The following is a 25616-nucleotide window of genomic DNA, read 5'->3' as shown; positions in this document are numbered from 1 at the left end:
TATTATTAATGTTGAAAGGCCATTTTAGACTTAATAGGCTGCATAAGGCGTCATAAGTCTCCAGACAGATTTTTTGATTCATTGTTTGGTCAAAAATGGATCTTTTGATTGTACGGTTTGCCTACCCCTGGGGTTATATAACATTACAATGTTATTGCCTTGGGTGGTCTGGCATGTCAAGTCCATAGAAAAATATATTAACCGCCGAGTCATGTCAAAATGACTGAGTGTATTAAATGAAACGGTCCCTTTTCTTGTCCTACACTGTGTGACTGCACAACACAGCTTGCTGGCAGCTTACCGAGACAAAAGAATAGAGTCTAGACAATGGAAGGGATGTGTCACCTTGGCTCATGCAGTGCCTGAGCTGCAAGCATGTTCCCTGTCAATGTGAAACGCTCCGTGTGCAGGTTTTATATGCAAATTCAGTCTGTCAGAAGAAGGTGTAGTTCCAAAACTAGCAGGTCGATTTAAACGAGCAATACCTCGTTTTGTAGCCCTGATTTTCTACTTTCATAATTATGAAATGATTAGGTCACCACCGTCGTACAGAAAATAGCAGATCTACAAGTTCACAACATGCAGCAACGCTATTTTCATCGCTAGGGAGTGGGACGCTATATTATATAGGGTTCATGTTGTTAAATGATAGCTTCATTTGCGTGTTCTCTCCTCCGCGTCATCAGTGCCCATACCCTAGGTGGGGTTGGTGAAAGGGCCTTTCTGTGTGGAGTTTGCATGTTCTCCCCGTGTGCCCTAGGGTATAAGTACCCTCACAAAATATCTCTATACTGCCTCCCCCTGGTCAGCCGTGGCGCCTGATGGAGGAGAAAGGAACTGGTTGGACTTCCACTTACCGGGGGAAACTCCCCCCTGTCAGGTGATACGAAGCGGCCTGCTCACTCCTCATGTATTGAAGGAAGCATGAGCTCAGTTCGGGGCTCTCCCCAGGCAGAGGGAGAGTAGGGCCCAGGATTACAAGTTTATAGGCAATTGGCACTGGGTGAAAAATGGGTTACAAAATCGTGGGATCAAAATTAAAGGGGAAGAAAAATGGGACCCGATGCCTCCCTGCTTGGCACTCAGCATCAAGGGTTGGATTGGGGGGGGGGGTAAGTTCCTGTGACATACTAGCGTCATGTCCATGGGATGTATACTTGTACATCAAGCTGTTTCACGCTACAGAAACAGGAGATAGGCTCATGCCCCCTATGGGCTACTACAGTGCATGACTCAGCAGGGCTTACCTTACTTATGCTTCAACTTCCTCTCTAACCACTTTCAGCCATGGCGTCAGGCCCGGATTAACACAGGGGCTCACGTGGCTGCAGCCCAGGGAACCAGGCTCAAAACCCCTGTACATGCCAATCTGTGTTGTAACGTGCTTTCTTTTTTTTTACCCCCCATCCCGTGCCTGCCTCATGCCTAGGTACCTGCAGTGATGTAAAAGTAACTAAGTACATTTACTCAAGTACTGTACTTAAGTAAAATTTGGAGGCATTTTTACTTTTTTTTGTTTTAATTCCGGACTTTTACTTGTGACAGAGTATTTCTATGCTGCATGTATGCATTGATTATCATCACAACATCACATTGACACTCTCCACTCCAATGTGAGGACGATAAAACAAAACAAAAGCTGCTCGTAGCCCCAGGGCACCTAAACCTCCATAAGAAATGTACAGGGACACCTAAACCTCCATAAGAAATGTACAGGGACACCTAAACCTCCATAAGAAATGTACATGCAGGGACACCTAAACCTCCATAAGAAATGTACAGGGACACCTAAACCTCCATAAGAAATGTACAGGGACACCTAAACCTCCATAAGAAATGTACAGGGACACCTAAACCTCCATAAGAAACAATTGATATACATACATATTTAGCAGTGTTGATTTTGACAGCAAATTTTGATTTAGTTTTAGTCTTTTGTACAAAATTCCATTTAGTTTTTGTCATATTTTAGTCATCTGAAATGTTTAGCTTTTAGTCTAGTTTTAGTCGAGTAAATATCATAAGATTATAGTTGACTAAATCTACATTTGATTTAGTCAATATATATTTTGGCGGTGCCTTGATGGCGTCGTAATGGCAGATTTTACACTTGGTTGCATGCTGAAAATAGCCGATCTACAAGCTCACAACGCGCTGTGAGATTGTAGATCTGCTATTTTCAGACTCCCACTAGTCCCTCACTAACATTTTAGTTCAGTTTGTATTTGTTGACCAAATTGTCAATATATTTAGTCTTAGTTTTAGACATCATAGCTTAGTTTGTATTTAGTTTTCCTCAGTGAAAAAAGGTAGTCAACGGACATTTTTCGTCATAGTTTTAGTCGACAAAATCAACACTGGTGTACATGTTATTTAGAAACATTAGCATCATGTGCAGGTGTGTACATAATGTGATGCCATAAGGCTGGGTAGCAGCAGAAGGTACAGTGTTTCTTAAGGTGCTGGTTACCAGTTTTGGCATGTCGTTATAAGCAAAATGTCATCCGTAAAATTGCTTCTTAAGCTCCCAGCGCGTCGCATTGCAACACTCTGTGAGCGTGTAGATAGATAATAGCTCTTTTTTTGCCACACAACACCGTCATAAGCAGAAGTATAAAGTAGGGCTTACGTTAAGCCAGAGACTTAAGGGAGAAGGATTGATGGTGTAAGATATATCCTTGGTAAGAAGAAAACCAATGGTACACAGTCCATGCAAACACTGACTGAATGGCCTCTCTCCAGGGAGAAAAGGCAATGTTTACTGGTGTGTGTGTGTGTGTGTGTGTGTGTGTGTGTGTGTGTGTGTGTGTGTGTGTGTGTGTGTGTGTGTGTGTGTGTGTGTGTGTGTGTGTGTGTGTGTGTGTGTGTGCGTGCGTGCGTGCGTGCGTGCGTGCGTGCGTGCGTGCGTGCGTGCGTGCGTGTAGATACTTGCGCTAGACTGTGTGTGTGTGTGCGTGCGTGCGTGCGTGCGTGTGTGCGTGCGTGCGTGCGTGCGTGCTACTGTGTTTGTGCGTGTGTGTGCGTGCGTGTGTGTGTGTGCGTGGGCGTGGGTGTGTACAGTATGTGTGTGTGTGTGTGTGTGTGTGTGTGTGTGTGTGTGTGTGTGTGTGTGTGTGTGTGTGTGTGTGTGTGTGTGTGTTAGAAACATGTGTTAGACTGTGGAAGTGCTTGCGACCTTGAGTGAAGAATCCTGCTCCCTGTAAGGCACTAGGGACCGGAAGTGCCATATCGTTGCTATCAGGCAGAAAAACCTTGCATCTCCACATTTCAACTTTTACGTTCCTCCTATTTTTAAATATGAATGCCCTATAAGTTGTCGTGCAAGCATGTTTTGCAAAAATACCTGATTTACAAGCTTACAGTGCGTCACATCACTTGTAGATCAGTATTGTTTTTTTTGCAATAGAAAAATGTGGAAAGTGAAGGTGACAGTGTCTGTGGGTTTTATGAATATTTAATCTCTCAAAAGTCAAAACAGATTGTGTCAGTACTATGGCCTTAAACATGTAATGTTGTTGTTATAAATAATAAATAGGACATTAATTTACGGGGAAAGAACTGAGATACAAGGTTTCCGCCCGACAACAACGATGTGTGTGAGTTAGAGGGGTTTGCAGGGCTGGTCCCTTGCAAAGCACTGGGGACAGCAGTGGCATACTGTACCGTATGTGTGTCACAGTGGTGTGTGTGTGTGTGTGTGTGTGTGTGTGTGTGTGTGTGTGTGTGTGTGTGTGTGTGTGTGTGTGTGTGTGTGTGTGTGTTTTTCAAAGCGTACACAAATTACACGTTCATTTCATCTCGTTATCTTTGACAAATCTGCTTTAACTAAATGCTTATCCAGCGACTTTGTAATCCCGGGCTCTCTGCTATATGGTTGGAGTCAATAACCATCTTTTATCATCCAGGCTTTCAAACGGCCCTCCTGTCTGAGAGTGGAATAACTTAGCAGCAACACCGTCATGGGAGCCATATAACACTGTGTCATGGTGGAAGTGATTGACCTTCTTCAGCCAATAAATACACCAGGTAGCTTATAGGAACTACACTGTCGCTCACAATCTCTAATATTCATAATGGTCATTATCAGTGGTGGGGAAAAAAAGTACCCAATTGCTCTACAATAAGTAAAAGTATCAATACTGAAATGTAGAAATACTCCGTTAGGGCACGCTCACACCGCATTTTTATTTGAACTATGGGGCGGAATCTGCCAATGCTTTGTCAATGCAAATGCGTGGATTCGTGGTCTTGCGCATCTTTCCGCTTGTCGCGCACACCTTGCGTTTATGCGCTCTATGCTGCTTTCCCCCCTCTGTCCAATCGGATGAGACGAAGGCGGATCGTCCCCCAAGACTCAGGAAGTGACTTGATGCTTGCGATAAAGCAACTGGTTGTAGCCAGTGGCATCAGTCCAACCATGTTTTGGTGTGACCGCGCCCTTATAAGTCCGGAATTCTAAATGTACTTGAGTTAAAGTACAAAAGTATTGGCATCAACATGTGCTTTAAGTACCAAAAGTGAAAATACTCGTTATGCAGAATGTCCCATTTCAAGTTTTCAAATGTATACAAATCTTTTGAAAATAGCAGATCTACAAGTTCACAAGGGCATATGGATGCCAAGTTGAATGTGGTTATATCACTATGTCCATGCAAAGAGTAAAAGTATATTTGTGAAATTCTGAAAACAAAACAGAACAAAAAAAACCACACCATTCTCACAAAAGTGGAGAATCGATTGCTCTGAACTGCCCGCAAGATGAGAGTTTTGGTTTTCTCTGTGGTAATATTTCTATAGCTTTCAGAGAAAGACAATCCGCAGGTGTTTTCATAAAGCCCTGAAAAGGCACTGCCAAGGATAAATGATGTATTGATCCCGCGGTGGGGCTTGTAAATGAGGGTCTTTACAGGCTTGGCAATGTGGATCCCTTGATCAAAGCAGGAGTAAGTAGACAGGTAGCCTCCATGGAGAGCGCAGGAGGTATGCCCTAATAACTCTGTCTGTCTGTCTGTCTGTCTGTGTGCCTGTCTGTGTGCCTGTCTGTCTGTCTGTCTGTCTGTCTGTCTGTCTGTCTGTCTGTCTGTCTGTCTGTCTGACTGACTGACTGACTGACTGACTGACCTGGTAAGTCGCTAAGTACTCAAGTAAATGAAACAGGGTTCAAAGCTGGGGTAGAAGAGGAAAGTTACATATAGTGCAGCTTTAACGTTCAGTGTTTAACGTTAGTCTGACTCCTAGTAGGAGTACTAGGACCCACACTCGACCACTTTATGTTGAACTGTTGGTCTGTTTATTATTTAGGCCAAGGATATTGAGGGAGAGTTGGACTATAAGGTCAATCAAGACTTAATGGTCAGGGTTTCCACTGTTCTGGAATGTACTTGAAAGTATTGTGTTTTACTTGAGCTTGAGTTTACAGAAGGTCCTTGACTGTATATAGGCTACCTGAATCTCTGAATATATTCCTAAAATTGCTGCACTTTATGGTAAAACTTGCACTGATCTGTTGGTCTGTTTAGTACCACCTTGATAAAAAAAAACAACAACAACTATATTTTGTTGCTTAAACGTATGTATTCACTCATTGATTCACTTATATACCAAAATCTGTTTTAATTTAAAGAAAATATTAGTATGTGATTAAACATGCGATTAATTTTGATTAATTAATTACAAAGCATCTAATTAATTCGATTTTTTTTAATGGATTCCCAGCCCTAGTTCCATGCCATGGTCGTGTCGATCCAGGGACGCAGCGCTGTGATGCGGGTGAACCCAGAAGGTGTAGTGGCGACGCAGCCTGTCTGGACCCAGGACGTCACACCGACCAGGGTCCAGGCTCCATTCTTCTGACACACCAGGGGACCACCGGCGTCACCCTGAAACAACAAGCACTTGTGTTTTTAACGTGTTTCATGTCTAAATGAGCGGCAGTGGCTCAGGCGCCAGTGGCTCACTAACTTTTTGAGTTAGTGTCGAAGTGTCCTTGAGCAAGACGCTGAACGCCTGATTGCTCCCGATGAGCAGGTTGGTGCCTTGCATGGTTTCCTCCGCCATCGGTGTGTGAATGTGTGTGTGTGAATGATGTATGAATGAATTAGCCATTGTAAAGCACTTTGAGTAAGTACTTAGAAAAGCGCTATAAAAAATTAAATTCATTATTATTATTATTATTACCCTTATTACATTATTAGTGTTGTTGTTGTTGTTGTTGTTGTATTATTACTATTACTATTACTATTATTATTATTATTTGTCGCTCGTGGTTGGAAGTCTGCCTTGGATTGTTACGACAGTAATACCTCCCAATGTCCCCTCCCTGAATGAATGAATGAACCATTGTAAGAGCGCTTTGAGTAAGTTTGAGTACTTAGAAAAGCGCCATAAAAATGCAATTCATTATTATTATTATTATTATTATTATTAATAAAATCCCCTGCAGAAAATGAATGGGAGTTTTTACTTCCAGCATCTTGCTGTTGAGCTCCATTATAGCATCTTGATGTTTTCCTCTTGTGTTTTTTTTCCATTGACATCTGTGTTAGGGTTATGGTTAGGAAATGGTTTGGGGTTAGGGTTAGGGTTATGTCACTCACCTGGCAGATTTGAGATCGAGTAGCTCCAGCACAGATCATCCGAGGGGTGACGAAAGTGCCCCAGGTTGCTCTGCACGATGTATAGCCGATGAGGGGCAGACAACCTTGCTGGAGCTTGAGAGGTTTCTCTGCCTCTGAAAGACATAATGGTTAGGTTTGAGCTTTGAGCTCTTAGACAAGAGTCTGTTGTTAAATAGTAGTAGAGTAGTAGAGTAGTAGAGTAGTAGAGTAATAGAGTAGTACTTAATGTCATACTTTTTGAGAAGAAAATACATTTGTTTGTCAACTCATTTAGACCTGGAAAGCGTATACGTTGTTATACTTTCAATCGGGCAAAGCATCTGTGTCATTTTCGTTTTTGCTATAGATATAATAAGCTATTATTATTTGTTTATTGTGCACAAACTTGACGTTTTTTTACTTTAGGTTAGGATTTAGAAGGTGTTTTCAGAATTGGTCTAAATGGTTTAAATCGTCTTGAAGCTTTGCCGCTTTTACAGCTATATTCTGGACAAGGCGTACACAAGCTACAAGCTCACGCGTTGTGAGCTTGTAGATCGGCTCTTTTCAAATAGCCTAAGTATGCTTAGGGCTGAAGTGGTTAATGCATGTTTTGTAATCAAAATCTACAAAGTAACTCGTGACTAAAGTTTTCAAATAATTGCAGTGGAGTAAAAGTACAATATTTGCCTCTGACATGTAGTGGAGTAGAAGTGAAAGTATTGAAAAATTGGAAGTACTCCAGTAAAGTAAAAGTACCCAAAAAGGTTACTTAAGTACAGTACTTGAGTAAATGTACTTAGTTACTTTACACCACTGGCTTCCTGTACGTCATTCACTCACGTTGATACTGGGTCCCGCCCCACCCGGTGGTCACACACTGCATGCCAGCGTAGAAGATGTCAGTGGACTGAGGCACGCACACGGGGGACACCTGCGCGGTGATCTTGGCAGGGGTTGCCAGCTTGATCAGTGCAATGTCATAGTCAAGAGTTGTTCTGCTGTAGCTAGGGTGATTGACCACCTATCAGGGAAAAGATACATTCATCTTAGCTGTTAGGAGAGATGTGCAAAAAAAAAACTAAAACTAGTTGTTGCTGCTGTGCTGCTGCTTGTTGATTGAATGTCTGGCTTCAACCACTTTACAATCTGGAGCGGCAGGAACATAAAGAAATGCCCAAGAATTAAACAGAAAATGACAAAAATGATGAGCAGGTTAACCCATTAAGACCTGGAACTGTGTCATTTTTAGATTTGAGCTAAAAAGCATTATTTTACACTTTGGGCTATTCAAAAATAGCAGATCTACAAGCTCGTAGCGCGGCACTCAATTCGTGAATATGTGTGCAAATCTTTGAATATATATATTTTTTAAGCGAACATTTTTAACTCAAATCTTTGCTTCTGGGGGTCCCTGGAACAAAATATTTTGATGGGGGTCCGCGGCCAAATACATATCATTTTGGGGGTCCTTGACATGAAAAAGATTGAGCACCACTGATATAGAAACATACGTTTTTCAGAATACTGAGATTTAGGAGACATGTAGAATCGGCTTCAGGTCTGGGTTAATGGAGAGGACCCTGATAAAATGTAACAAAATAATGTCCCTATCAAATCTTATAAAGTGTTATTACGCGGCTTGGTTGAATGCTTGATTCTGATTGGTCAATCACTGAATTCAGCGGTGTGTTATTGTTTCTGTATAATGACTGCTGTCTAATCAAAGACTCAGAGCACCTGGCTCATATCAACTTGCGTTGCTTGATTTTTGCCGTATCCAACATGGCAGCCATGTAAACAAACACACAATGTCTGAAAACATTTGAATGATAAGTTGTAAACGAATATTAAAATAAGCCCAAAGGGCTTATTTCCATTGAGGTCCTGTGTATTCAATTCATCGACACATTTGAAAATAAACAATAATATGCAAAACATCATATACATACTAGTAGTAATGAAAAAAATATGTACAGTAAACAGTTGGGGGGGGGGGGGGGGGGGGGGGTCGTTTCTGGTGATGCATTTTTATGGCGTTTTAAAGGAGGGTAAGGAGTCACACCTTTTCTAGACTGTTATAGGGAATTCCACATTTTGGTGACATACAGCAGCAGTAAAACAAATTTAACCAAGCAGGGGTTAGGACAGTTCTACAAGTGAGGCCAAGCAGCAACCTGACCAGTTTGTTTTGGTATGTGCTCCAGGTAATGTCCCCAGTGTAATTCCTACTGACCAACAAGGAGACCCTGCTCAGAAATAGTGTTCTTTGGTTGACTTTTTTCATTACTTTGGTTGCCATGTTTTCACTGGAAAGATTTTCCTATAAGATACAACCCAGGTACAGTAGGTAATGTACTCTTTCCTTCCATTGTCACCCACTTTGACCGTGACGTCTTTGACCTTGCAGAGGTTAATTCTGGACCAAAAGATCCAGTTTTGACCCAGATTGTCATGTGAATGAACAAAACAATAAAATAATGTGTCCCCATCCGATCTTATTAAAATCATGTTGTGTCCCCATCAGATCTTAAAAAATAAAACAATGTTGTGTCCCTATCAGAACTTATAAAACAATGTTGTGTCCCTATCAGAACTTATAAAACAATAAAACAATGTTGTGTCCCTATCAGAACTTATAAAACAATAAAATAATGTTGTGTCCCTATCAGAACTTATAAAACAATGTTGTGTCCCTATCAGAACTTATGAAACAGCACATACCTTTCCAATCTTCAAGTTCTGGGCAGTCGCACCTGTTGTGACTTTGCGGTCGTGCAGGCCGAGTTTCACAAGGTGAGCACTGAAAAGTTTTAGAAAAAAAGTGAGTATATATATATATATATATATATATATATATATATATATATATCCTATTATAATTCTAGTAAGCTCACGGTGGTGGTGGTGGTTGGTGGTAGAGTGGTCTCTTGATCAAACTGCGCATGCGTGGTTGGTGCCAGGTTTCGCGAGAGAAACAAGCAGCAAGGTCTATGAAAACGAGGCCAAACCAAACGAACCCTAACACCAACATTGGCCCTACAGCGCTTACAATCGGCGGACATGGCAACACCGACTCTACACCATAGACCCCGCCCACTCTCTGCTGTGGAAAGTAAACACTCCAGATTTGTTTCCCCACACACGATGCACATTAGCTCCATAAAGAACGGTTCTATGTCGTTCTCTTCCAGGATCGGGCGAACGTCCGCCAAGGCTCCGCTGTTTTAGCCTGGTAAACCCTCCCTCCGGAAATCTCATTTCCATTTGATTTCAGAAAGGAGTCTGGTCTGAAACGCCTTTCTGCAATAATCGCTGTGGGCTGGAGTTGGGCGGGAGTAATACCGTTGACTGACAACCCCTTCAACCAATGATCGTTTTTCCCCTTCAGCCAATGAGCAGTTCATTTTGACGAGCTCCAGACTATGTGACGCAACGGGACTTTTGGGACGGCCATGCCGAAAATAGGTTGCCTTATTGGGATACATGCGTGTCACTCCCCGCCCCTGCCGGTTCTCTAAATTTATATTTTTAAATAGGCTCTGTCATGATTAATTGACCACATATATGAAGTTAAACAACTAAATTATATCCAAACGATATCTTATAAGTAAATTCCGTGCCTCAAAAAAGAAGTTTGAAAGCGTTATAAAACTGAAAGTAAGAAGTGAAGGCACTCGCACAAACAACAATGGCTGCCGTTCGTCTTTTGTCGGCGGCTCTCAGGCTGCACTCGGGTTCATTCGGGCTCACTCGAACTCGCCACCTGATTGGCCAACTGTCGCTGTCAATCACAGAACAATGAGCGACGACGCTGATAGGCTCGTCGGCTCGGCGAGCAGAGCGATTATTGGAGAAAGGCGTTTCAGACCAGACTCCTTTCTGAAATCAAATGGAAATGAGATTTCCGGAGGGAGGGTTTACCAGGCTACCGCTGTTTACCCTTTTGTATACATCGTATCCCAAAACTAATGGTAGATTCAGTGCTATCCCAAGTAGTCCATTGAAAAGTATTATTTTGGTGTATTTTGTGTATTGTAAAGACACTGTAACTTAATGGTAGCTGGGGCAACGCGTTGTTGGCTCATGGTTCAGAATGCCTCATGGGTATTGTAGTCATTTTCTGCTATTTCGGTTCTACTGTGATAGACTGTGCTACATTACCTGCTGTTTAATTGTGAATCATATGCTATGAATATATGGTAATACAATGTTTATTTTCCTGTATTTCCAGGTTTATGACCTGAGTCATCTTTGACCTGTGTGTCATCTGTGTGTCCAGTACTTTGTACTGTGTTGGTTAAAAAAGACAAAACACGAGTTGTGACAAAGACGTGTGATTCTCTGATTAATGTTGTTAGTGGTGTAAAATGCCATCAAAAATATACTCAAGCCTGCTGCAGGGCAACAGAAAATAGCAAGCCTATTTTGCTCTTTTATATAGCAAATTTTTATATATATACGAGGGGACGCGCGCCCTTCACCGGGTATGGTGAAGGGCGCCCTTCACCGGGTATGGTCTAGTATATATAATTAGTTCAGAGGGAGACATTGTCTGTACTGTACCTGTTGATATTGCAGTGGGCAGCAGTCACAACCCAGTTGGCGTTGATCAGTGATCCACCACAGAAATGCAAGCCGGCGGTAGTCTGAATTCACATACATGGAATGAATGCACTGTCCAGTCTGTCATTGACATCTTCTTCCTTCTGTGTCTATTGGGTTCCTCATCCCGTTCCACATTCATCTCATTGCGTTTCAAATACTTTGTTAAACTTAAGTAGAGGCAGTGGTGTTAAGTAACTAATACATTTACTCAAGTACTGTACTTAAGTAAAATTTTGAGGTGCTTTTACTCTACTGGAGTATTTCCAATTGTCTTTATTTTTACTTCTACTCCACTACATCTCAGAGAGAGATATTGTAGGCCTACTTTTACTCCACTACAATTATTTAAAAAATGTAGTTACTAGTTACTTTGCATATTATTACATTATAAAACATACATTAACCACTTCAGCCCTATACCTAGGCTATTTGAAAATAGACGATCTACAAGCTCACAACACGTCGTGTCGCATCGCGTTGTGAGCTTGTAGATCTGCTATTTTCAAAGATTTTAGTACTTTTGGTACTTTAAGTACATTTGGATACCAATACTTTTGTACTTTTACTCAATTAAATATTTAATTCCTGACTTTTACTTGTAACAGAGTTCTACATTGCAGCATTAATACTTTTACGCAAGTAAAACATTTGAGTACTTTTTCCACCACTGACAAGAGGTGTGGTCTCTTAAACAAAGTGTTGTATTATGTACCTGAAAGGACACCTGCCACGGCCAGGACTGAGCTTTAGCCTCCGCACCGCTGACGATGCCAAAGAATCGTAGGGACGATGGACATGTAGGGACCGTTGGTGCGGTGGCAGGAACACCACAGACTGAAGAACACACACACACACACACACACACACACACACACACACACACACACACACACACACACACACACACACACACACACACACACACACACACACACACACACACACACACACACACACACACACACAAGAAATCAGAATTTTTCCAGGAAAAAATCAGAAATTTTCCAGGAAAAAAATCAGAAAATTTCCAGAAAAAAAATCAGAAATCTTTCAGAGATTTTTCAGAAATTCTTCAGAAATGTTCAGATTTTTTCTCATACTCGCTCCCTATGGGCCGAAGTCCAGACTGATACCGGGGAGGAACGTGAGAGTGAATCCACGTCATCAGTCTGGGGCCAATGCCAGCCTACACACATCTTACCTGTGGGGGCGGGTTGGACAGTAGTCTTAACGGGGGCAGCTGTGGAAGGTTTGACAGTAGTCACAGCCTTCGTAGTCACAGCCTTCGTGGTCGCAGCGGCAGCCTGTGCTGATACCAGTGTTGGGCCTGTTGAAAAGATGAAGAGTATACCAGTTCAAACTGGGCGATAAAACTTAAAAATGACTTCATCGTGTCAGTGTTGATTTTGTCGACTAAAACTGTGACGAAAATCGTTCGTCTGCTACCTACTTTTTTCACTGACAAAAACTAGATAAAAACTAAGCTATGATATGACTTGAACTAAGACTAAATATAATGGCAATTTCATCAATAAATAAAAACTGGACTGAAATGTTAGTGAGAGAGGAGTGGAGAAGAGATCCAGTAGAACTAAGACATGTCATTTTATGTTTGGTTGCGCTCGGGTGTTGTGCTCTGAAAATAGCAGATCTACAAGCTCACAACGCGTCGCAGCACATCTCCTATTTTCAGCATGCAACATGCAAGTGTAAAATCAGCCATTACGACACCATCAAGGCACCACCAAAATTAGTCGACTAAATCAACTAGATTTAATCCACTATAATCTTATATTTAGTCGACTAAAACTGGACAAAACCTAAAACATTTAAGATGACTGAAATATGACTAAAACTAAATGGAATTGTATTCAAAAGACTGTGACTAAAACAAAATTAAAATTTGCTGTCAAAATCAACACTGCATGGTATTCTTGACCAAATGATGACTTTTGATGTTGTGATGCTCACACTCTGTCAGTCCCGAGGCTGAATTGTTGACAAATCTATGAGTCGGTAACATTAACGCTCATCGCAGCCGGGACGATAACCAAACTGTAAACTACGAATGGACTTCAAACACACACTAATTTGAATTATTTATTGTTTTAATTATTATTACTAATTATCTCACCCTCATGATGCAACAAAAATATGCCTAAATTGTAAAACTGCAAAGCCCTGGGGTGGATATTGAATAAAAAAATAAAAGTTGAGGCCACAATTGACTACTTATTTGAATATGTCCTTGTCATCATATTTGTCTTAGAAATATGTCAGAGTTGGAAGTATACAAGTTCCTCCACACTGTACTTATCAGAACAAAATGTGCACGTATTAAGTACAGTACTTCACTACATTCTCAATTACTTTCAACCACTGCTCTTTGCCTTGCTCATTGTAACTTACGATAAGCAAGGTAACCACATGAGGCCTAAATTGTAATATCTTTCACAGCGTCCAACAATGATCGTTAAAACCAGTGTTGATTTTGACAACACATTTTGATTTAGTTTTAGTCATAGTCTTTTGAGTAAAATTCCATTTAATTTTAGTCATCTGATATGTTTTAGTTTTTGTCTAGTTTTAGTCGACTAAATATCATAAGATTATAGTCGAATAAATCTATAGTTGATTTAGCCGACTAAAATGTATTTTGGCGGTGCCTTGATGGCGTCGTAATGGCTGATTTTACACTTGGTCGCATGCTGAAAATAGCCGATCTACAAGCTCACAATGCATTGCGCTGCGATGCGTTGTGAGCTTGTAGATCGGCTATTTTCAGAGCGCCACACCCGAGCGCAACCAAACATAAAATGACTCTCCACTCGTCCCTCACTAACATTTTAGTTTTTATGTGTTGATGAAATTGACAATATATTTAGTCTTATAGTTTTAGTCATCATAGCTTAGTTTTTATTTCGTTTTCGTCAGTGGAAAAAGGTAGTCGATGAACATTTTCCGTCATAGTTTTAATCGACGCAATCAACACTGGTTAAAACAGAGTAGTACTTTACCTGAGGTCCAGAGCAGAAGGAACGCAACGGTTAATTGATTCATGTCTGTCCGTATAGCTGTCAATACGGCTACAGTGATACAATGCTCAGATCCAGTTAGTCTGAACTAGACCAACACTTAGTGTCTTATATCTCTGTAGTTTTGACATGTCAGTGTGACACGCCCCAGGGGAACAAAATCATCATTGCACAAAAAAATCCTTGCACCCAAACATTGCATCAGCTACAGATCTCTACCTGAACGGGGTGTGTATAATATCAGTTGTGTAGTGTATCAGGCGTTTGTGTGGAATTCCCTTACTCACCGAGGGCGTGGCGGTGTCCTAGAGACAGAAGGTGTTGAAACATATGGTTTTGTGGCCATGTGAGAAGCCTTTGGTGGGCTCAGTATATAAGATGTGGCCAGAACTGACACGCGCTAGGACAAACAGGATGTTCCATTGCATTGCATTGTATTTGTACATGTAAGTCTTTCTCTTGTTGCAACAATATAAATCATTCATGTTTTAACCCATTAAGACCGGGAACGCATCTGTGTGTCATTTTTAGATTTATTTGGCTGCCGCGCTATGAGCTTGTATATCTGCTATTTTTGAAAAGAATTGTGAAAATATGTGCAAATCTTTATATATATATATTTTGTAACGTTTGTAACTCAAATCTTTGGTTCTGGGGATTCTGCAAATCGATGGCCAAAACGCAAAACCTCCTAAGTGCAAATTTCATGATTTTCAGATTTCACTGTGGATGAGGACTATAGGCTATGCTGCACATGCTCAGTCTGTCTGCAAGATAGTCCTGCCCCTCATTTTGTCAGAAAAGTCATTTGACTAAAACCTCCTATCTTGTTCAGTGCCAATTAGTGTTAAAATGTTGAAGCGCAAAACCTCTTATCTGCACCAGAACTAGTTGAGCAGCAGACAGAGCTGAAACTTTAGAATGCTGTGTTATGTAGACCATCTAAATGTCTTTCAGTTTGTACAAATTAATTATTTTCAAAATACAAAAGTGTCTTCCACCCTTACTACTTAAGTATTTGTTAGTAACTGTCAAGTTAATTGCATTGCCTTGTTGATTGCTAATGATTAGTGTCAGGTGGTGAAACTTTTATCACACCAAGAGTGTGAGTTGATCAAAAATGTGATTGGTAATACTTGTTACAGTACTGTAGAATGTCTTGATCTCAAAATGAGCATAAAAAAAAACATTATTTATTCATTTATAAGCCTAACTGTTTCTAGGTAAAAACCTCCTATGTGCATCTATGTAGATAGGAGGTCATTTTTAGGTATAGATAGGAGGTTTTGGCGTTGAACATTTTGAACTTGTGGTTAGAGGTTGTCATTGCTGCTTAGATGTGAACATCCATGTTGTGATTTTGTATTAAATGCAGATCAAAATCACACGTGAACACCGTGGCAGCCAACAACCCTGTGAGAATATTGTGTTGTGTCGGTTGGGGGGTATGAGGGTATGGGGGTGGGATGGGGTTTGGAGTTATGGGGTGTGGGGTGGCGGTTGGGGGGTTATGGGGTGGGGGGTGCATGAGGGCTTGGGTGGGTGGAGTTTGGGGGTTGTGGTGTGTTGGTTGGGGGCATGGGGACCGGGGGTTCTGGGAGTGGGGGTAATGGATTGGATGGGATTTGGGGGTACGAGGGTATGGGGTGGGATGGGGTTTTGAGTTATGGGGGTTGAGAGGTGTGGGATGGCAGTTGGGGGGTATGGGGTTTGTGGGAGTGGGGGAGTATTGCAGGTGGTGGAGTTGGGGGGTAGAAGGTATGGGGGGATTTTGTTGAGGGGGGCATAGGCAAGTTAGGCCAGATCATATAGGATAGGGTCTTTGCGATGCGAGAGTGTGGTCTAGCCAACACCAACTCGGGACTCCTGAAGTGGAATGGGGTTTTGAGTTATGGAGGTGGAGAGGTGTGGGCTGGCAGTTGGGGGGGGGGGGGGGGGGGGGGGGTTGTGGGAGTGGGGGAGTACTGCAAGTGGCGGAGTTGGGGGTAGAGGGTACAGAGGGGGATTATGTTGAGGGGGGCATGAGTCAGTTAGGCCGGATCATATAGAATAGGGTCTTTGCGATGCAAGTGTGGTCTAGCCAACACCAACTTGGGACTCCTGAAAAGCTGCCCTCCACACTCTCCTATCTAGCATCAGGGTTTTGAGCTCTACAGTGTTGTTGGCTAAGCTGTTACGCCGAAGTGCATCTACGTAGGTGGTGCACTTCCTGTCTTTCCTGGCTTTGCCCTGGGTTGGCTCCCATAGTGTCAGTTTGCTTGCCATTAGTTACAGTATGGGTGCCTGACACAGTGCCCTGCCTCATACTTCTCTCTCTGACTTTGTCTGTGACACATGGTAGGTTCCCGTAGAGGACCACATTTCTGATTTGGTCCGTCCATGTGACTCCTAGTGCCATTCATAGCATTCTTGTGTAGACTCCATCCAAGGCCTTTTCCTGTTGTGCTGTGATGGTCCATGTCTCAGCCCCATACAGCAGTACTGACTCAACTGTAACTATATGAACAGCCGCCTCTTGAGGTCTTCTCCCATGTCTGATTTCCACACTCTCCTCATCCCATGCAAGGCATTCCAGTCAAGTGCCCCCCGGACCTTCAGGTCCTGATCCATTGAAGCAGTCCAGGCCCAGGTTATTTGAAGGACTGCCTCAAGTCCTGGATTGAGGCACTGCCTGGACTGCCTCAAGTAGCGTGTCTCCATCATCTGAACCATCTTCTCAGGAACTCCGTAGGCCCGGAGAATGTTCATCAGTTTCCCCCGGTGGATGGTGCCAAAAGCCTTTTGGAAGTCATGAAGGTGATCACCACTGAAAGATTCATCTCCTACTCGTTCCAGTATCCTCCTCAGCACCAGTATCTGCCCGTCTACTGTTCGCTCTGGGCGGAAGCCGTTCTGCGAGTTTCTCAGTACAGGGTCTAAGATGGGTCTAAGACGGTTGAGGATCATCCTGTTAGCCGCCTGGGCGACTTGTGAGCTCAGGTTAATGCCTTGGAGGTGTCCGTCTTGGTGAGGTCGCCTGACTTTGGTACTGGATCGATGATCATTTTGCTCCACAGCTTCGGCAGCTCACTAGACGTGTGTGCTTGATGAAATCCAACACCACCTCGTCTATGGGCACATACATCAGAACCTCTGCTGTCACTCCATCCTCCTCTTGCCTCACTTGATAGTAGCCTTGGCCCTCTGGTACTCATCCATGGTAAATGATCCATGATCTGGTATGGGAAGGTCATGGAAGACAAGAGCATCGGATCATCCTCTTCTTCTGCTGGTACCATATTTCAACTCGTTCCTCTGCGCTTTCTCCCCAGATCTTGGAAGTCTGAGAAGAGCTTCTGCCAGAAATTTCATTGATGAGCTTCCAGCTCTTGCCATGCTTCTGTTTTGCATGCACCTTTTTAATGTCCCTGATCTTTTGGGTCAGCTCCTGTTTTTCGAGTTGCATACACTTGGTATAGCTCCTCCTTCCTCCGCTTATATTCCTCCCTCAGACCCTCTCCTTTTTGGTCAGCGACAAAGCCCCTGTGTGCTGCTCTCATCTCCTCCCTGGCTTTGGTGATTCTAGGGTCAAGGCATCCGTCTTTCCTCCTTGCTTATAGGCTCTTTAAAACATTCAATGATCTTACATACTATTCCACTATCCACACTGGACACAAGGTTGGTGATCCAGTTGTATGAGTTAGGGGAGTTGGACGGCATGAGGGTTTGGGGGGTGTAGTGTGCTGGTTGGGGGGAATGGGGGTTGTGGGATTGGGGGGGGTATTTCAGGTGGTGGAGTTGGGGGTAGAGGGTATAGGGGGGATTATGTCGAGAGGTGCCTGGGCCAGTTGTTTTCTAGTCCACCTAATTGTATTCCTGTTGTCCTTTTTGTACATTTTATTTGTAAGCACTTTCATTTTAGATTCTTGTTGTGAGCATTGCCCTGCAAACTTTGTTTTGTTTTTGAATAAAATAAAAAAGCATTCAATGCAACTCAGTGGTGTGTTCTACCGTGTTACACTGTATACAGTGCAGATTTTTTTGGAAGAAGGCGTATACAGTCTACTACCCATTCCATCCATTGAAAACGCACTAGCGTATACCCACAACCACGCGCATTTCGTGCAGGGAATGATTATCGTATACCTCAACAAAAAAAAAACTAGACCACACCAATGATGCAACTGTTTTCAGCTGTAAATGTATGTATTTGCAGCTAGTACTATTTGTCATTATGTAGTTAAGCAATCACTTTACATTGAATGCAAAAGCTCCTATCTGCAGAATTATCCAGGAAAAGTGGGGAAAAACCTCCTATCTGCATTTGCAATATGAAATCAGTGTAATTAGCATATAATAATGTAATATAGTCCAGACATCCAGAAACGGTGTATTATGTGATGGGTTTCATAAAAAAATAGCATTGTGCAAAAAAAATACAACATTTTGTAGTTTTCTTTTTCATTTTCCCAACAATTAACATTTTTCAGATAGGAGGTTTTGCGTTTTGGCCATCGAAATGTCTTCTAAATCACAGTTTAAAAATATATATATTTGGCCGTGGACCCCCATCTCAAAATATTTTGTTCCAGGGACCCCCAGAAGTTGTAACAGAGTTAAAAATGTTCGCTTTAAAAATATATATTTTCGAAGATTTGCACACATTTTCAAAAATAGCAGATCTACAAGTTCATAGCTCGGCACTCGCTCGTGCCGTGCTATGAACTTGTAGATCTGCTATTTTTATATATATAATAGTCAAAGAAATCTTAAAATGACACCGATGCGTTCCCGGTCTTAAAGGGTTAAGACAATGTTTCGTGTATCCTTGCTCTGAGTCTTTGTTCCCCGAGGTTGTGCCACAGATTTCCACGACAGGCATCAGCGATCATTGCCCAATAGCATGTGTCAGAAGCACTAAACAAAAAAAGAACACAACCACGAATAATCCCCAAGAGAAGTTCTTAATCTTTTAATGAACAAGCATTTTTTTTTAATGATTTATTTAATAGTGACTAACACCTCAGCTATTCCTGATGCTGAATTAGCTCTGGAACATTTCCAGAAACATGCACCCTTAAAAAAAATGTCAGAATAAAAAATTCACTAAGCCCTTGGTTCTCCCCAGACCTGTCAGCTCTTTTCAAAGAGAGGAATAAAGCCTGGTTATTGGCCAGGCATACTGGGGACCAGACACATTGGACATCATTTAGACGCCAAAGAAATACATGTACAGCTGCAGTAAGAGCGGCCAAATCTACTTACTACCTGGAATTAATTACAGTTATTAACTCCAACTCAGATCCAACCAAATTCTGGAAGGCTGTTGGAAATAAAATAAATTCACCACCCCTCTCCCCCCAAGTGTGAAAATGTATGGTTCTATGGTTTCAGGAGCAAATGAAATGCAGTTAACCCTAGGTCCCAGTTTTCTATTCAGCCTATCCCCACTGGGAGGCATGCGATAATCCGACTGTCGGACTAACGTACTGCACCCTCCCCACTAATGTTGTTGGAAAACAGCCTATGTAGTCCCACTCCACAAAGGTGGTGACTGTAACGATCCCATTAACTATCGGTCAATTTCAAAACTGCCCTGTTTCTCAAAGATTCTGGAATCCTTAGTAAATAACCAGCTAAAACCTTTCCTCTCACAACAGTCTATTTCTAAGTCCACATCAATCTGGCTTTAGAGCAGATTGCGCAGTCCGCAGTCTCCTTTCCCAATGTGTTGGCTAGACTATAGGCACCACAGGAAGTACCATACAGGCCTGTAGGAGGCCCAGGACTAACAGTAGGGACATTTTCCTTTGCCAGAGGACCCTCGCTGGGGTAAGGTACTACCTCTCTACAGCCTGTGGTTTCAGTTTAATGTCATGCCCAGGACACTGTTTCTCACGTACTGGATCTCACACACGCGCACGCACACACACACACACACACACACACACACACACACACACACACACACACACACACACACACACACACACACACACACACACACACACACACACACACACACACACGGTCTGTCTGTCTGTCTGTCTCTCGCTCTCTCTCTCTCTCACAGAAAACAAACACGTCACGCAAGCAAACACACTCAAGCACCAACACGAATCGAATCACACACACACACACACACACACACACACACACACACACACACACACACACACACACACACACACACACACACACACACACACACACACACACACACACACACACACACACACACACACACACACACACGTTTTTGTGAAAACAAGCTGTATTCAACTACCAATAGCAAAAAAACTAGAGATTCTAATATTTGTTTTGATTTGGTGTTTACATAGTCATAGCACAAAATATTCTGTGGTTCTTTAGAAAACACCTGGCAGTGAATGTGTTAATAGTATTTACAATCCTTGTATAAACATTTATATACAAAGATTAAGGTTTATAAGTATCTTATAAGTAGTTTGTTTATTGTTAATACTTTTGTACTTTGACTTAAGTAAGATTTTGGAATGCAAGACCTCTCTTGTAACAAAGTATTTTCTGTGGTATTGATACTTTTACTTAAAGTAAATCTAAAATCAGACTTCTTCTTCCTCCACTGTCTCAGATGGAGAGCAGATCTCCAGCAGGCAGGAGGCAGCATGCCCTAATAATGTCTATCTATCGCTGTGACTTATTACAACAGCTATGACTGAGCTGAATGTGAAATTAATCACTTAAAACGGAGTTTAACTTCATAGCACTTTCTGGGGGTCATTTCCGTGTCTTCTCAGGCTTTTTTAGAGTCAGTATTTGAATATTCATTTGATCCTATGTAAGCCCACTCAACTTCAAACTGCATGTTAGACTCATTGAAGATGAAGACACACGCTCCTGCTTCTGGGGACTGATAATTGTCCTTCTAATGAACGTGAGAGACCTTCACTTTTTCAATTAGTTATCTTGTTATGTTAATATTTTATGTGATGTAATGTTGTGCAAGGAGTCCTATGAATGCAGTGCATGAAATCCAGTGGTGTAAAGTAACTAAGTACATTTACTTAAGTACTGTACTTAAGTATAATTTAGGTCCCAGTTTTCTATTCAGCCTATCCCCACTGGGAGGCATGCGATAATCCGACTGTCGGACTAACGTACTGCACCCTCCCCACTAATGTTGTTGGAAAACAGCCTATGTAGTCCCACTCCACAAAGGTGGTGACTGTAACGATCCCATTAACTATCGGTCAATTTCAAAACTGCCCTGTTTCTCAAAGATTCTGGAATCCTTAGTAAATAACCAGCTAAAACCTTTCCTCTCACAACAGTCTATTTCTAAGTCCACATCAATCTGGCTTTAGAGCAGATTGCGCAGTCCGCAGTCTCCTTTCCCAATGTGTTGGCTAGACTATAGGCACCACAGGAAGTACCATACAGGCCTGTAGGAGGCCCAGGACTAACAGTAGGGACATTTTCCTTTGCCAGAGGACCCTCGCTGGGGTAAGGTACTACCTCTCTACAGCCTGTGGTTTCAGTTTAATGTCATGCCCAGGACACTGTTTCTCACGTACTGGATTTCACACACGCGCACACACACACACACACACACACACACACACACACACACACACACACACACACACACACACACACACACACACACACACACACACACACACACACACGGTCTGTCTGTCTGTCTGTCTCTCGCTCTCTCTCTCTCTCACAGAAAACAAACACGTCACGCAAGCAAACACACTCAAGCACCAACACGAATCGAATCACACACACACACACACACACACACACACACACACACACACACACACACACACACACACACACACACACACACACACACACACACACACACACACACGTTTTTGTGAAAACAAGCTGTATTCAACTACCAATAGCAAAAAAACTAGAGATTCTAATATTTGTTTTGATTTGGTGTTTACATAGTCATAGCACAAAATATTCTGTGGTTCTTTAGAAAACACCTGGCAGTGAATGTGTTAATAGTATTTACAATCCTTGTATAAACATTTATATACAAAGATTAAGGTTTATAAGTATCTTATAAGTAGTTTGTTTATTGTTAATACTTTTGTACTTTGACTTAAGTAAGATTTTGGAATGCAAGACCTCTCTTGTAACAAAGTATTTTCTGTGGTATTGATACTTTTACTTAAAGTAAATCTAAAATCAGACTTCTTCTTCCTCCACTGTCTCAGATGGAGAGCAGATCTCCAGCAGGCAGGAGGCAGCATGCCCTAATAATGTCTATCTATCGCTGTGACTTATTACAACAGTTATGACTGAGCTGAATGTGAAATTAATCACTTAAAACGGAGTTTAACTTCATAGCACTTTCTGGGGGTCATTTCCGTGTCTTCTCAGGCTTTTTTAGAGTCAGTATTTGAATATTCATTTGATCCTATGTAAGCCCACTCAACTTCAAACTGCATGTTAGACTCATTGAAGATGAAGACACACGCTCCTGCTTCTGGGGACTGATAATTGTCCTTCTAATGAACGTGAGAGACCTTCACTTTTTCAATTAGTTATCTTGTTATGTTAATATTTTATGTGATGTAATGTTGTGCAAGGAGTCCTATGAATGCAGTGCATGAAATCCAGTGGTGTAAAGTAACTAAGTACATTTACTTAAGTACTGTACTTAAGTATAATTTTGAGGTATTTGTACTTTACTTGAGTCTTTCCAATTTCCAATACTTTTACTTCTACTCCACTACATCTCAGAGGCAAATATTGTACTTTTACTCCACTACAATTATTTGAAAACTTTAGTTAATAGTTACTTTGCAGATATAAATTATTACATTGTAAAACATTCATTAACCACTTTAGCCATATTTTATACCTAGGCTATTTGAAATTAGCCGATCTACAAGCTCACGTTGTGAGCTTGTAGAACGGCTATTTTCAAATATTTTAGTACTTTTACTTTTGGTACTTTAAGTACATTTTGTTACCAATACTTTTGTACTTTTACTCAAGTAAATTTGGAATTCCAGACTTTTACTTGTAACGGAGTACTTCTATATTGCGGTATTGATACTTTTACTTAAGTAAATCATGTGAGTACTTTTTCCACCACTGATTAAATCCATGCAGCTAAAAGAAAAAATAAGGTATCCCCATTCATTAGAAGGACAAAGGCAATGCCAGTCACTAGAAGTATAGGGATGTGTTCTTCAATGAGTCTAAACATGGAGTTTGAAGTTGAATAGGCTTATTGGGTCGTGTCTGATTGGATAAATATCTAAATATGTAAACATTAAATCGAGCAACTTAAAACCTGACATAACTGCGAAATACCCCTTTAACGACATGAACCTTGGCGTCATAACAGGCGAACATTTGACACAAATAGGCAAACATTCAACAAAAACAGCAAGAGCTACAAGCTCACAACGTGTCAACGTTCAAAGGAGTCTTCAACGTTTTTCAGCCCAAGGACCCTTTAGCTGAAAGAGAGAAGACGCAGGGAACCCCGCTAAATATTGGATTCATGTGTTTTCAGACATTAACCCAGACCACTTAAATCCTCAATACTTTGTAAACTAGACCTTTGACTCTGTACTTGGTCTGCTCTTTTTTCCCTGTAGGCTACACCAAACCACTTCGCCGAAGTTAAATATCACACAAGGATTTGGCCCGGACCCCCTGTTGAAGACCCCTGCTTTAGAGAGATTTGGTGTAGAGGGAAAAGGTGTAGGGACCAAGTACAGACTTCTGGTGCCCGAGTCAACAAAGTATATTTACGGGGCCAGAGCTCTGCTCTGGAACCGTATTGTTATTGGCAGTATTCTGTCACTTCTGCCACTTTTCGCAGTTCTGGCTGAACCGTGCTGTCGCTTTTTACGAAACTCGGCCATATGGTAGATGCTCATGAAAAACTACCAAGAAATAATTCTCACACTCATTCGTCAAAGGGTGGCGCTATAGCACTCAATTGAAAGTGCCAACTTTGAACAGGTACAACTCATGCCCTGTTTGACCTACAACCATGAAACTTCGATACACACATGCGTCTCTTCATGCCCGACAACTTTCGTGGTCTGACTTTTGACCTCTGACCTTTAGATCGCCCACCATTTTGAATTATATGAAAAACAGTCATTGGCTCCTAACTTCTGCATTTTTTCACTTATGGAAAATCCGTTGGAAATTTTTGTAGGCAGAGGTCCAAAGTTCAAGTGTTAAACGTTTCGTGCAGATTGCTCAAAAATCCCAGGAGGAGATAGATTTGAACTATTACAGTTTTATGAAAATTATTCATCTGTGCCTAAAACATACATGCAGACTCACATTTCTTTGAAACTTTGCAGAAATGTACAGGGTCATTCCAAATATCACTGAAACCAATCTTACTCCAATTGGCCAAAAGGGGGCGCTATAGCAATTTTTTGAAAAGGCAGACTTTAAACAGGCATAAGTCATGCCTCGTTTGGCCGAAAGTCGTGAAACTTGCTTACACATGTGCCTTGACTCATGAGGAACACACGTATCAGTTTGACCATTAAGCTCCGCCCTTAGATTTTCCGCAATTTTGAGCAGTTTGAAAAACACTTAAACCCAGGATTTTCAGCTATTTGCGTGAAACTGTATCATCTGTGTGATCTCCTTTTTCACAGTTACATGTCTGTTGGGCCAATGGCGTCTCCCTTAAATGAATGCCTCACAATCTCAAGGTCGCCAGTTCAAGCCTCACTTGATGCAGACTTAATTTAAGTTGAATTGCAAACAACATGACTGTATCAATGAATACATGTGCAAATGGTAAAGATAACCTGAAATGCTTATTTGATAGTACGTTTTTTCAACGTATGACATACTTCATTCTGAAAATAGCTGATCTACAATCTCACAACTTTTCATGGTTTGTGAGCTTGTAGATCGGCTACTTTCACTAGTTTTGGTTCTGAGGAGATGTACAATTTCTTCATTGGTAAATGGTTTGTGAACGAGTGATCTTGGTGTTAGTGAAACAGGGGCTTGGTTCATGAAAGAATGCAAGAGTTTATGATCTTCAACAGACAATATCAGCCTGGACAAAGCTATAGCACTATAGGTAGTGTTGCAGCCTATTAGTCTGAAGGTTGAGAGTTCGAATCCTGTTAATGGCAGTAGGTTGAGATGTCCAATCAAACCATTATGTTTCCATCTCTCTCTCTCATCAATCTATTGTTTCCATGTCACTCTCTCTCTCTCTTCAATCTATTCCGTTTCCATGTCTCTCTCTCTCTCTATTCACTGGCCCCGTATTATCGCTGCTTGCAGCTATATTTTGGTTTAGAATAGGTTAGTTTTGTTTCTTTGAAAAGTAAAACAAATATATATATTTTCCATTTATAGCTGCACTATGTAACTTTCCTCCGTTTCC

The 25616-nt window shown here is 41.6% G+C and overlaps 1 protein-coding gene across 1 annotated transcript; it reads right to left on the bottom strand.

Moving 5' to 3' along the window:
* Window positions 1-5554: 5554 nt before the first annotated feature.
* On the bottom strand, window positions 5555-14369 carry LOC311048253 (chymotrypsinogen B-like). Its single transcript, XM_084061402.1, has 8 exons — window positions 14222-14369; window positions 12406-12531; window positions 11917-12038; window positions 11163-11245; window positions 9321-9399; window positions 7440-7620; window positions 6597-6730; window positions 5555-5879 (listed from the first exon to the last, which is right to left on the bottom strand). The coding sequence occupies exons 1-8, from the start codon at window positions 14262-14264 to the stop codon at window positions 5718-5720; spliced, it is 930 nt and encodes a 309-aa protein (XP_083917528.1). The 5' UTR covers window positions 14265-14369; the 3' UTR covers window positions 5555-5717.
* Between the last annotated feature and the right edge of the window lie 11247 nt (window positions 14370-25616).

This window comes from Gymnoscopelus microlampas, assembly GCF_963454915.1.
Source record: "Gymnoscopelus microlampas genome assembly, chromosome: 1".
Lineage (NCBI taxonomy): Eukaryota > Metazoa > Chordata > Actinopteri > Myctophiformes > Myctophidae > Gymnoscopelus > Gymnoscopelus microlampas.
Note: the sequence above shows the minus strand (reverse complement) of the source record. Positions and strands in the feature narration are given on the sequence as shown.